Below are 12581 nucleotides of genomic sequence, written 5' to 3' on the forward strand. Positions count from 1 at the left end.
TTACCGAAATGATTATATATTGCATTGTAAAAAGCGCACATTTTTTTAAATATAAAATTATATTAAATAAAAAAAAAAAAAATTTCGGTAGAAAGGAAGTCGGCTCGGTAGAAAGGAAATAGAAAGTAATATATCTGTTTTCTTTTATTATCCGAGACTAATCGAAGCCTTCACACATATGTGGTTTTCGCCTGTGTGCGGTTTTCACTTGTATGGCGAGAACACAGACTTTTCCATAAGCGTAAGGAAATTGATTGGTCCATAAACAAATGCATAAGGAAATGGACCAATCAATTTTCTTATCTTTATGGTTATTGCGCTTATACAAAAGTCTGTGTCCGACCTTCAACCCCTCCACTACAGTCGTATATTGCATATTGCTCACATGTCAATTCTGATCATCATCACTGTTCCTGCTCGGTACTTACGTGGTACTCCCGACTCTGGACTCTCGGTAGTCGCGCGTAGTTGATCGCATCGTTCGGAGAGTCTCGTTTCGCTTTATCGTTTAAGTCGCCGTGATTTTGCCGCATGTGCCAACTGTGGTGTTCTTCGACCGATCCGGACACCGTATATACCGAGGCTACTCGTGGATTTCGAAGCGATACTCTTCCGCGAAGGTAGATGCGAAGTTTCTGTGAGTAAATAAGTTGTACGATTCTTCGTAGTCCTGGAAAGGCGTTAAATGACGGCCTCTCTATTTTCTTCATCAGCTGTTCCTCATTCTCTTCGTCTTCTCACTTGCGCGGCAACTGTCACTGAATCGGCAGCGTGTCCTTGTCATCATCATAGTATAATGCTTCGTGTGATCCGCGTGTGACGGAATTGGCGTATCGTCGATTCAGCCCCCGCTGCCAACATGTTTCCCGCGGATTGTGGCAACTACAAGATGGTAAGTTTACCGAAAATGTCAAGTTTCTCGATTATGTCTACTCGTATATCTCGGCAGGATCGATAAATACATTCATGTCACATGCACTCTTTTTGCATAGCTTCTTACATTAATTATTTATATTAATCTTTCTCTTTCCTCGAAGAAATCGCGCTCCATATTTTATTCCTGTTTAAATATAGATAGTGTATATAGAGAAGAGAAAGAGGAAGAAATACAATAGATCTACAATTTAAAGCTAAAAACAGAAATGTTTCATATTTCGCGATTCGTGTAATTTGCTTTTGATCCGCGTCTCAGTTACGAGAATAATTTTTTCCGGTTTATATTATATAGAATTATATAGAATTATATATTATATAGAACGCGGGTATCTATGATGACGATTGGATAATCAGAGTACATTAGATGATATCGTTTGCATAATATTTCGCAATAACGAGCTTTAATTCTTCATACGTAAATAATTGAACGCGTTATTGAATTAAATATGGAATTTTTATATCATTTGCGAGCGCGATGTGTTGCTGATGCTTGCGTCACGACTTTTCAATCTCTAATATCAATAACATAATAATTAATTTAGCATAGTCTTACTTCTCGGCTTTTATTGCGTTAAATGTGAAATTGGAAGAAATAAATAAATTAATTAATTAATTAATTAATTAATTAAATAAATAAATAAATAAATAAATAAATATATATATATATATATATATATATATATATCTTTTTACTGATGACATACTGAGATGACATATTGTATATTAAAACGCGAATAAAAGTTTTAGTTTTGTGCGCTTGACACAAGAAATAGAATCATCACAGCACAGCGAATGCTTTTGCCTTCTGTAAATGTTTTCGCTATGAAGATTGACGGTATTAATTAGATCAAGGAGAATGACATAATCTTAAATTTTTATTGTTATCTTAAGATCGATGAAGATGCGCTACGATACAATATATATAATACGGCAATGCCATAAGAGCGGAGAAACAACGCTGTGTCTAAGCAATAGACGGTGAATGTCGGTCGCGAATCGTCGCGATCACAGCGCAATTTTCGCTGTTTCACATGAAATTAAAATGATAAAATGTGCGAGTCGATGGCGAAAGGCTTTAACAAGGCTTGCAAAACATTGTGACGAAAATCATATCCGCCGCAATCGTATTCGCGTTGATTTACCGCGTATTAGCCCCAAATTCGATCAAAATTTATAATCTTGTAATTCTCTTAATAATATGAATATTCAGCTATTGTTTGTTACAGTATGGTCCGAATGAATTTGGACAGGACTCGCCGAGATACACGCCACAGGATACTCTTTACGCAGACTCTCATTATATCGGTAAGCGAGAGAAAAAACGATTTCGTATATATTAATAGGATAAGAAAAATTGAGATCAATCTCGACTTTAATTATTTTGATAAGGAAAAATGAAATTTTTAGCGTTGTCAATTGTATGTATATAAATTATCTCGTTTTCAAATAAGCAAACACAAACAATAACAAATACTATATGCATAATATTATAATATTAAATAACAAATATTATAATAATATAATATATGTATAATATACACGCATGTACACGTATATGTGTATATGACGCGACTGGCATATATATATATATATATATATATATATGTATATGTATATGTATATCATTTAAAAATCGCATAACAATCCGAATGGACGATAAATGGAATTTTATGTGAATGCGCTAATATTCAATTATTTAACATTTGCTCTTAAAATTTGTTATGTAAAATCTGCTTGTTCTGACACGTGCCATACTATTTGTTATAATATTTCTCGCTCCGATGATGTTGAAAATTAATAATGAACTTCATCGGCATTCCGCAATAAATCAATTACATCAAGCGAAGAAGAACTTTTACAGAATTGACAAAAACGACTTTTTTTATTAAAAAGAAAAAAATAATTTTTCGGAAAATCTACAATAATACTTATAATTGCATATACTTTTGAATGCATCGATTATTTAGATCTCGGATATTCGGACACGCAACAATTGGATGACACATAACTGAATCCGCTGTTTTTTTTTTTTGTCGCAGATGGCAATATCGCAGGAACCGGTCCTAGAGATGCTCGGACATGTAGCGACGATGTTCAACCTTCATACAGTGGATATGCACCCCTTCACTTGACGCAGCCACCTTGTCCAATGCACCCATCCCACGACCCTATGGTAAGTGATTTCTTTTTTACCTTTCTCTCTTTTATGTATCTTTTATATATCTTTTCCTTTTCGGTTTGACTGCAACTGGAAAATAATTAAGAAAGAAAGAGAAAGAAAGGAGAAGGTACATAAGACTCGGTGGTGATCAGTGCGGCTTTCCTGTCGCCAATGTCGACATTTCAGGATAGCCGTGACGAACAGCGGCATAGAGGCGCCGTTCCTGGCATTATTGCAATATAATTATAGTCTTGCGATCGCGCATGATGTCGTCATGGGTATCGAAAAGTTGACTTAAGGCTATCGCACACAAAATTCTGTAAGGACGTCTCGTCTAGACGAGACAAATAGTTGGATAATCTCGATAATTTAGACACTGAAGCATTTGACAATTAATAATTTAACACTCAATATCATGTTTTGTATTGTATGAAGAATTTGGACTTGATAATGTTATACATAAATTACTACGTTTTTCGCAGATTTTTCCCATGGACCAATCAGTATCCTGTTATCGCAATAATCCATCTACATCCGTCAATTTGCCGCCACTTTTAACCGGCTCGGCATCAAACTGGACACCTGAGGCTCCGCTAATGTCACCGCATTTTACAGCGAATCCAAATTATGATGGTATTCACATGGTTCGTATCGAAGTTACTATTTAAATTTTTTTACTAATTTTAAGGAATCTTACAAGCAGACAGTCGCAGGATCTTTGCAATAAAATTTGCTTTCGTATTTAAATTTTCGTTATTTAAATTTTGCTGATTTCTCTATCACTTTTGTAAGCATATATTTTAATATATAATTATAATGATATTGTTGATAGTTCCTAAGACACTCATATATTCACACTACGTCAAATTTTTTTTTCGCTTTAGAAACATATAATTTACTTTACTCGAATACTAAAATATCAATCACTTTTTGTCCAATATTTCGCGATATACATATACATTAATACGTCGATAGTATTCACATATATAAGACACATATAATTTATTTTCTGGGAGAAAGAGAAGATCAAGCAGGTATGATATTACGAATGAATAGAAAAGACTCGAGGATGTATTATTTTCTTATCACGTTACATTTTCAGATATATTTGTATAAAGAATGACAATCGCTCTTGTGGCACATAATCATTTTTGCATTGAAGTCGCACAAATAGCATGATTGCCTCGCAGAAATCATCGTTTGTATATGCTTTTCTCGCGAACGGCTATCTAATATATTTATATCCTCCCCGATGTATATAAAAAAATTATTAAATGTATCGTGTTCATTCGACATATTTTTGTTTATTTCATTCTGTTTCCTTGTATTGAGTTGGATTGTTCTTTTTTTTTTTATGGGGGTTTTGTTGTTGCGCTTTCGGTCGATTTATTGTACGGCAAAATTTTAAACATATTGATTAGCTAATTTTTAAAAACTCAAGAAATTTTCTTTTGCAGCCAATCAGTATGCTTAAAGAGTTTATCATACGACACATGTAATATTACCTTTTCCCGTCCAATACATAATATATGTTACATTTTTCAGAGTCCACATCCTGTGGTAACGCAACGTCAGGATTCCTATTCTTGTTTTGCGCCCACGCCCGATACAAATGGTTCCATTAAAATAAAAAGATTACCTGTGATGAATGCCGGTAAGTTAACACTGAAAGTGAAATTCGAAATGCATATTATGATATAATTGACGACATGGAAAAAAGCCGATTTGTCTTATTTCTTGTCTATTTAAACTATATCTATTGACATGTATGTCAAGATTGAGTGGTTCAGAAATTTTCGTAAAAAAAAAAAAATTAATAAGTCGATAATTATAGCACGTTGCAACACTTTGATCACATAGCATTCTATTTTCCCGTCATCGCATCTTCAAGCGGTCACTTTTCCCATGAGTATTATATATATATATATATATATATATATATTTAATAATGCAATTATCTCATGAAAACTATGCGGCAGTATTAATGAGCAGAATATATCTCTTATTTAGAAGAGAGAATAGATTTGCCCGATAGTACTCGCAGTGAGACAAAGCCATCGAACAACGAATTTGCAGCGGCAAGTGCAATTTGGGACGACACGATTGATTCGACGTCGCAGAGAAAAAGGACGAAGAGATCACGCAGATAGTAAATATTTGAAAAAATTTTCGAAACATTAACGACAAAAAATCCTTCTGGCAAAAGATAGATATAAAGAGCGACAGTAATAAAAATTGAGAGAGACCGCAGCTATTCGCGACACACATATCAATATACTCATTCGGAAAATCTAAAAACGTGTAAAATGTGTTTGATATGTTATTAATTCAGAATTTTATTTAAAGAATGATCTCGTAATTAGATGACTCGGAAATGCTTGACTTTCCTTTGCTCTTGAACTAACTTGCTGTGTCTTTGAATAACCGTTGTTCCAGCACTCACGAAGACTATGGCATTCCTGGTACAAAAGCGGTACGCAAGGAAGAACGTCGTCAGATCAAAAATGTGTCTGAAAGGTTGGTGAACACATGCAGCATGCACTTCGTTGCATCTTGAGATATACAAAAATAATTTCTGTCTCTTCCGTTATTCTCGTTCCCGATATACTTATGTTGCTTACGATGAGCGATACGTGTGTATATCTCTACCGCCAAATGTAAAATGCAAAACATCGCTGCATATTCTCTTGAAAAAAAATTCCTCTATATAGTCATATGCATGCCTAAACAAGATGTTATTTGTGATAACCAATAAATTACGAGATGTAATAAATTTCACAAATGATAATAGAAAACATGTGGCATTTATGGCTTTGATACAAAGGGTCTTGCAATCCAAAACTTCCTATATACCTGTTGCATTATACATTCAGGCATAAAAATTAAAATAGTTCTGATTAGAAGAATAAAAATCAGATGAGACAAAAAGATGAAATCTGTTAACAACTCTCGTGCTGCAAAGAAGTCTTATTTTAATTCATTATCGGTTGCAGTTTGGTATATACCTAGGCATGCTATTTTTCATTTAAAATCGTATTTATTTTGTATCACTAAACATTGCATCAAGAATTGTTCAATTGTATGGATTTTTTTCTCAATCATTTTTTTTCTTTTTTTTATTCTATCTTCTTCAAATAAAAGAATATGTCATATTTGTAGACTGATAAGTCATTTATACATGTTGGTCATATTCGTGCTTAATATGTCAAGAATTATGCGTTCATTATTATTAATCATTCTATTTTTTTTCGAATTTTTTATCCCTGGGTCCTTTAACTTCTATAAAAGATATTCTATAAAACATTATTAAAAAATATAAATTTATTCTATTCTCCAATTAAAAAAAAAATAGTAAATATTTTTAAGGGAATAATTATATTTAAATATTGTAAATCATTAAATTTTTTATTTTTTATAATAGGAAACGTATGAAGGAGTTAAATGATGCTATAAAAAAACTTGGCAGTAGATTATATGATATAGGTTTTGGCACGACGCATATAAAAGACAAAGATCAAACAAAGCTCGATATTGTCAAAATGATTGTTGAAAGTGTAAGAACGCTGGAACAACAAGTCATAAGTACGTATGTCAATTTGCATTCTTAGTTGTATCGTATTAATGTGTATTAACAATCATGTGCTTAATATATTCTTTCTTTATTCAGAATGCCACCCTAACGTCTCGATAGAAAAGTGGAAACAACTTTGGTTAGATTTAAGAAAAAAAGAGGAAGCGGTAAAAAAGGAGGAAAGAGCTGATGATGGCTCAAATTTACCAGGCCATCTTGCAGCGCACATAGAACATCCGGATTCTCATTTATATGGACACTCCCAACCACTCTTCTCCACATTATCTGTAAGATTTTGTTAAAAGTAGAATTCGTATATATACATAAAGAAGTAACGAAATATTTTACTTAAATATATATATCTTTGTTTCAGAGTCCACAATCTTTCCTTCAACACAATCCACCACAACCACAGTAGCAGCAGTTCAGTAGCAGTATTGTTGCATCTTTTGTGTTTCGTCTTTGCCTGAAAACTGTCTTTTGCGGTATATTTATCCCCGGAGGATCATCTCTTAGCACGTTGCTAAGAAAATTCTTTATCATTATATTTATAAGGGTGGACATTTTGTGATAGTCGCTACCTTGAGTAATCTTACAATTATCGTCTTATCGGGCAGACACATCTTTCTGACGGCTATAATTATCCCAATATTCCTTGTTACACGTTTTTGTACTCTTTCCCAATTATTATTAAAGTTATTGAGTTCTTTTATAAAAGAGTGTTGCTATTTCCCGGCGCGAGTGCTTGTATGTAAGTGATGGTTGTGTTGCGCGTTTCGATATAAATCGAAATTGACTGTGGTGGACTGTAATAATATCATTCTGTGTTAAGAAAATCCATATGTAAATGTACATCAGCAAGCTCTAAATCAATTATACAGGTACATCGAACAAATGTCGACGTAAAGACACGAAGAATGATGTCATGTAGCAAAATAAAGACGATGGACTAATTGAAAAAATCTTCAGATATACATAACAGAAAATTCATTAAGTCAAATAATGAAACGATGAACAATCCATCAAACTGATTTATTTATCAGGGATTTTAATATGCCACTATTGAGAAAATACATCTAATAATTAATGAATAAAAACTAGGTTCTTGATAATATAATTATATCACAAATACAGAAAGGAAGAGAGAGAGGAAAGAGAGAGAATTATATCACAATAAGCTGTGTGTTAAATTACATATGTATATATATACTTGCATATTATGCAGTATCCTTTTTATGGCAAAAATTAATATTGACAATTTAACCCCAGGCTTGACTTTTACAATAGTGGATGACTAATTTTCCATCTGCACCATAACAATCATATAAATTCTTAACTGTCTGATCCGGAGCAGGTGCAAACGTCTGATTAACATAAAGGAACTATAAGATAAATACATTATTATTATATTACCATTTTACTGTTAGAAGAGAAAAGAATCTTTTGTCACATACTAATCTCTCATTGGGATCCAGCTTGAGATACTTCTTGATAAATTCGGAAATTCGTCCGATGGGGTTATCTTGGCAAACCGACCATTTTTTCTGTTTCATAATCGGAGCATTAGCAGTAGCCTTCAGGAGTATATCAACTGTAATAATAAATATATGCGTATATCAATTTAAATACAATACTGTACATTAATTACATGCACTTGTAAATACGTAAAATCAAATGAAATCGGAGATATAATGCTTTTATACTCTTTGTTTTGTCCTTTTGCGCTGTTTGAAGACCATTTCGTACCGCGTTTCCTTCAGGGATGGTTTCTAAACTAGCCGGTGCGTCCTCGGTCGTTGAATCCGGCGTCTCTTCAATCTTCGTCTCGGTTGTCACATTGTTTACCTCCTCTTTAGCAGCCATAATAAAATATATTCACTTAAATATTCAGAGCATATTATAAAATTATCTCACTACGTTGCATTTTCAATATGTATGTAAAATAAAATAAACGATATTTGAAAAACTGGTAAGAAAAATTGAGAAAATACTGTCTTATGTTCTACAACAATTCTACACTGCACAATAACAATCAGCTGATTGCCTTTGCCTTCGAATGCATAAATAGTTGTCCAACTTCATTCAACTTCTTCTGAATCATGATACTTGAATATCTAGATGGTCAACTTGGTGTTACAAACACCAGGTTTTTCTCTGCAAATACTTGCAAATCGACAAAGAACGTTTTCCAATCCAGACAAAGGGCAAAGATTTCTTTATTGGTTACACGACACATTGTGATCGAAAGCTAAAGATAAATATTTATAAAAAATTTGTAAAATATAATCGAATAATATTTATTATTAATTCAGTTTGTACATATATATTTTTAATACTAAACTAATAAATTATTCTACTCTTGATTTAAATAAATACACAATCTAAGAGAGGGAAAAGTATGATAATCCAAAACAAATAAAAGATGTACATTCATATGTTACTTATTCCTAATATAAAGGATAAATAAAAGATGTTTCTTAAATAGGAATATTACATATCATCACTATGGTAGAAGGAGCTGGATGTGGCGAATTACAACAATTGGTCCAAGAAGAGGAATGCGAAGAACCACTTAGTCATGGAGGAGAAGCTACTCCTCCGTCAACACCAGCAAGATCTCAACGTCCAAGCAAAACTGAAGTACACAACTCCAATGTGTCGGTGCAGTATCTCATATTAATACATAGTGCATAATTGTTCAATATAATTTATAAACTGACAGCAATAGCATACTAAAATATATATAGCTTTATAAATAATATTTTTACAGCAACAAATACTGTGGGAAAATAACACACAAATATCACCAATTATCAGTAAAGGAAGCTCTGGTCAAGGGACAAGTCAAGGTTCTATGGTTTCTGGTCGACTTGCTAATACTTCGAGTTACACTGGCAATCAATCTCGATTAACATATTTCAATGAAAAGGAGAAACAAAGACCTACTCGACCAGATCCACCAAGAATTGCAAGACAGCACAAAGGTAATTGACATTTAAGATTCAGAAAATATATTTTATGTAAAGTATATTTGTTTCATCTTGTTAATTTATTGTCTATTTCTTTATTTTTATTTTGTGTACTTTCGTATTTTATAAACATATATATTATATTTATTTTATAATTTATATATATATATATATATATATATATATATATATATATATATATATATATATAATTTTGTTGTACAAACATAGTACAAACAGATTTATATTTAAGTTTTTTAAGTTTTATATTAAGTGCGCATCTTTTCGATTTTGTTTTGGTGTTGTTATATAAAGCCTTGGTGCCATGCAAACACCATTGCTTTCTGTCAGAGGTTCCTGATGTTCGCCATATGGAACAAGCTCTGCTGCAATTATTGGAAGACTTTCACAGTGGAAATTTACGAGCATTTGGTTGGTATATCTAGTCTCAAATAAACAGCAAAAAGTTTAATAAAATTATTGTTTTGTCATCATCTAGGAAAAGATTGTAGTATGGAACAGATGACCGAAATACGAGAACAACAAGAACGTTTAGCTAGGCTACATTTTGAGTTAGGCCAACGACAAGAAGTGGGTGGAGAGCAGTCGGGTCTTCGTCAATCGAGTGCGAATATGCGACATTTGCTTCATCGTCTTCAACAATTGAGTATCTGTATAGAGAAGTTACACAGTAAATAATTATCATCTTAACGCAATATATTGTTACAAAATTTCTTATATTTGAGATATATAGACTTATACTGTTGAATACAATTTTTATGAAAAATAATTGTTGAGTAATATAATATATGTACATATATAAAATATTTTATATTGATATATTCTCTCTCTATAAATCATAATCTTTAATATGAATGTTATATAAATGTATCATATATTGTGAACAAAAAGAAAAATAGTGACATAATATATAAAGAGAGAGAGGAATGTAAATACATAGTTTTATAATATTATATAATTGTGAACATTTTTTTAATTTTTATATAATTGTGAACATTTAGTTGTATTTCTATTAATTGCATCTACTGTATATACAATTATGTATATACATACACACATATATTTATTATATTTTCATATATATATGAACGAATTTTTAAAAATTATTTCGGCAAGGTATCGATTTCTGTTCGATTTAATCTGTCCACGTCGATCTCGGAAACTATCAAAGCTACCCGGGGAGAAAAGGGGAGCTTTCCGAGACGATTTTCAAAAATTTATTGCGTAATATTGAAGATAGATTCTTTATAGATCATAGATCATGGGATTTGTTTTTTTGAGCCCTATTGATATTTATTCTTGTGAAATTTTCCATATGAAAAATTTCACCTTCCCCCTCGAAATTCAATAGGAGGGGTACAGTTCAATCATATTAGAAATCATCTCAAAGTAATTTCATTGAAAAGGCTTTTTGAATTTTTCATTTAACTTTGATAGTTTCCGAGATATCAGTATGGATAGATTGAATCGAACACTCTGTATATATAAAATATTTACATGTGTCATTAAAGTGTTCGTGAAGACTAACTTGCAATATTTATGACGAAAATTAAACAATTGCTATTTTCACAATCATGTCAGTATTATGCTGCATGATGTAATCATGTTATGCTCTACAACCACAATGATCGATTATGTAAATCAGATATTTTAAAAATTTATATAAAAACATTAATTATATAAATGTGTTTGAACAAGATTTATATCTAAAATATTTAATTTTGGATTTATCAATAGTTTCAAAAGTCTTTAATCTTTCTACGGGATATTAAATATTTAAACAGATTGCTATAGAGGTTTGCGATTTTGTGAAAAGAATGAAATCAGCAGCTTCATCACAATCACATCGTACAATTACAATTCACGATACTTTGCAACCATTGAGCTACACGAAACGACCTGCATTTGATGCCTTATGGGAGCCGAAGGATGTAGCTGGTATCGATGTAAGGGCGACAGAAAAAAGACGTATTCTTGGAGATGAACATCTGGAGAACATAATCAAGTAATAATTTCTAATAAAAATTATTTAATAATATCTATACGTATAAATTTAATTCTGTGTACATATATTCATATATAAGTTACTAGAATATTTATATTTTGTATCAATCAAATTAGAGAAAGGCCAAGAATATATATGGTGCCAAGTGTAAGTTTAGATAATGTACAAGATAAGGATAAAAGAGAATTAATGATTGATTTTATATACAAAACGACGATAAATCAAGCGGCAGAAGAAGTTTGGAATGATTTTGAAAGCTCTTGTTTACCACAAATAAAAGAGCGAGAAAAACCTGTATTATTTTATCATAGCAACTATTGTAAAATTTCCACATAAGTATTATATAGTAATTAATAGTCTTGATATATAATGTATAGTTAACTGATCAACGAGTAATAGCTCATTTGCCGGCGAGATTTCGAGGAGCTGCTAAGAAATGGGACAGCATGCAGAGTCGTTCTCTTCTCATGAATATCTGCTACAATAAGAAAGTTAAATGAAACGTATTTATAACAATTCTCAATATTGTCTTTTTTATAAAAAAAAAAAGGAGAATCTTATGTAGTTAAATAATTAAACTTTTTTTTATAGTCTATCAAGTACACAGAGAAATATCAAAGAGCGCGTATAAGGAAATTAGTCGATGAAAATTAATTATCTTTTATAAAAAATTGCTTTTATTGTATACAGGACGTAAATCTTACATATGGAGTGCATATGGAGTACCTTTAGAAAAAAATAAACTATGATCAGCCAGTTAAAAGTAACAAGGTATTCAACTCATTTACGAGTATGTCTTTTTACATGATTTTCACAATCTTCATAAATTATATAATTCTAGTTAGAGAATACGCGATTCGCCAAATATATTATAATGATATATATATATATATATATATATGTATGTATATATATAAT

At 31.6% G+C, this 12581-nt stretch overlaps 3 protein-coding genes across 7 annotated transcripts; 2 read left to right on the forward strand and 1 right to left on the reverse strand.

Annotated features, from left to right (window-relative positions):
• Nucleotides 1-370: 370 nt before the first annotated feature.
• Nucleotides 371-7173, forward strand: LOC126848323 (uncharacterized). Its single transcript, XM_050589131.1, has 11 exons — nt 371-637; nt 714-892; nt 2163-2241; nt 2976-3109; nt 3580-3741; nt 4643-4751; nt 5108-5246; nt 5534-5614; nt 6519-6679; nt 6765-6955; nt 7042-7173. Exons 2-11 carry the CDS (start codon nt 860-862, stop codon nt 7084-7086), a joined length of 1134 nt encoding a protein of 377 aa, XP_050445088.1. The 5' UTR covers nt 371-637; nt 714-859; the 3' UTR covers nt 7087-7173.
• On the reverse strand, nt 4620-8701 carry LOC126848324 (autophagy protein 12-like). Of its 5 annotated transcripts, XR_007687245.1 has the most exons (5): nt 8372-8697; nt 8123-8259; nt 7883-8050; nt 7265-7474; nt 7050-7191 (listed from the first exon to the last, which is right to left on the reverse strand). XR_007687245.1 is itself a non-coding variant. In XM_050589132.1 (4 exons), the coding sequence occupies exons 1-3, from the start codon at nt 8529-8531 to the stop codon at nt 7928-7930; spliced, it is 420 nt and encodes a 139-aa protein (XP_050445089.1). In that variant the 5' UTR covers nt 8532-8697; the 3' UTR covers nt 4620-4762; nt 7883-7927. The 5 variants fall into 5 exon arrangements, 4 of the variants coding, with proteins under 4 accessions (XP_050445089.1, XP_050445090.1, XP_050445091.1 ...); XM_050589132.1 differs by lacking the exons at nt 7050-7191; nt 7265-7474 and adding an exon at nt 4620-4762; XM_050589133.1 differs by lacking the exons at nt 7050-7191; nt 7265-7474 and adding an exon at nt 6738-6953.
• A 148-nt stretch (nt 8702-8849) lies between these two features.
• On the forward strand, nt 8850-12551 carry LOC126848325 (uncharacterized). Its single transcript, XM_050589136.1, is given in 8 exon segments — nt 8850-9329; nt 9439-9652; nt 9953-10069; nt 10137-10320; nt 11475-11663; nt 11780-11957; nt 12041-12185; nt 12267-12551. Coding segments are annotated over 8 exon segments (1329 nt in total). The 5' UTR covers nt 8850-9173; the 3' UTR covers nt 12413-12551.
• The last annotated feature ends 30 nt before the right edge of the window (nt 12552-12581 follow it).

This window comes from Cataglyphis hispanica, chromosome 3, assembly GCF_021464435.1.
Source record: "Cataglyphis hispanica isolate Lineage 1 chromosome 3, ULB_Chis1_1.0, whole genome shotgun sequence".
Classification (NCBI taxonomy): Eukaryota; Metazoa; Arthropoda; class Insecta; order Hymenoptera; family Formicidae; genus Cataglyphis; species Cataglyphis hispanica.

Coding starts and splice junctions, on each gene's coding strand:
- LOC126848323 (XM_050589131.1), top strand. CDS start 860: ATGTTTCCCGCGGATTGTGGCAACTACAAGATG. Junction 893..2,162: donor ATTGTGGCAACTACAAGATG/GTAAGTTTACCG, acceptor TGTTTGTTACAG/TATGGTCCGAATGAATTTGG. Junction 3,110..3,579: donor ACCCATCCCACGACCCTATG/GTAAGTGATTTC, acceptor CGTTTTTCGCAG/ATTTTTCCCATGGACCAATC.
- LOC126848324 (XM_050589132.1), bottom strand. CDS start 8,531: ATGGCTGCTAAAGAGGAGGTAAACAATGTGACAACCGAGACGAAGATT. Junction 8,260..8,371: donor GCAAAAGGACAAAACAAAGA/GTATAAAAGCAT, acceptor TTATTATTACAG/TTGATATACTCCTGAAGGCT. Junction 8,051..8,122: donor TGGATCCCAATGAGAGATTA/GTATGTGACAAA, acceptor TTTATCTTATAG/TTCCTTTATGTTAATCAGAC.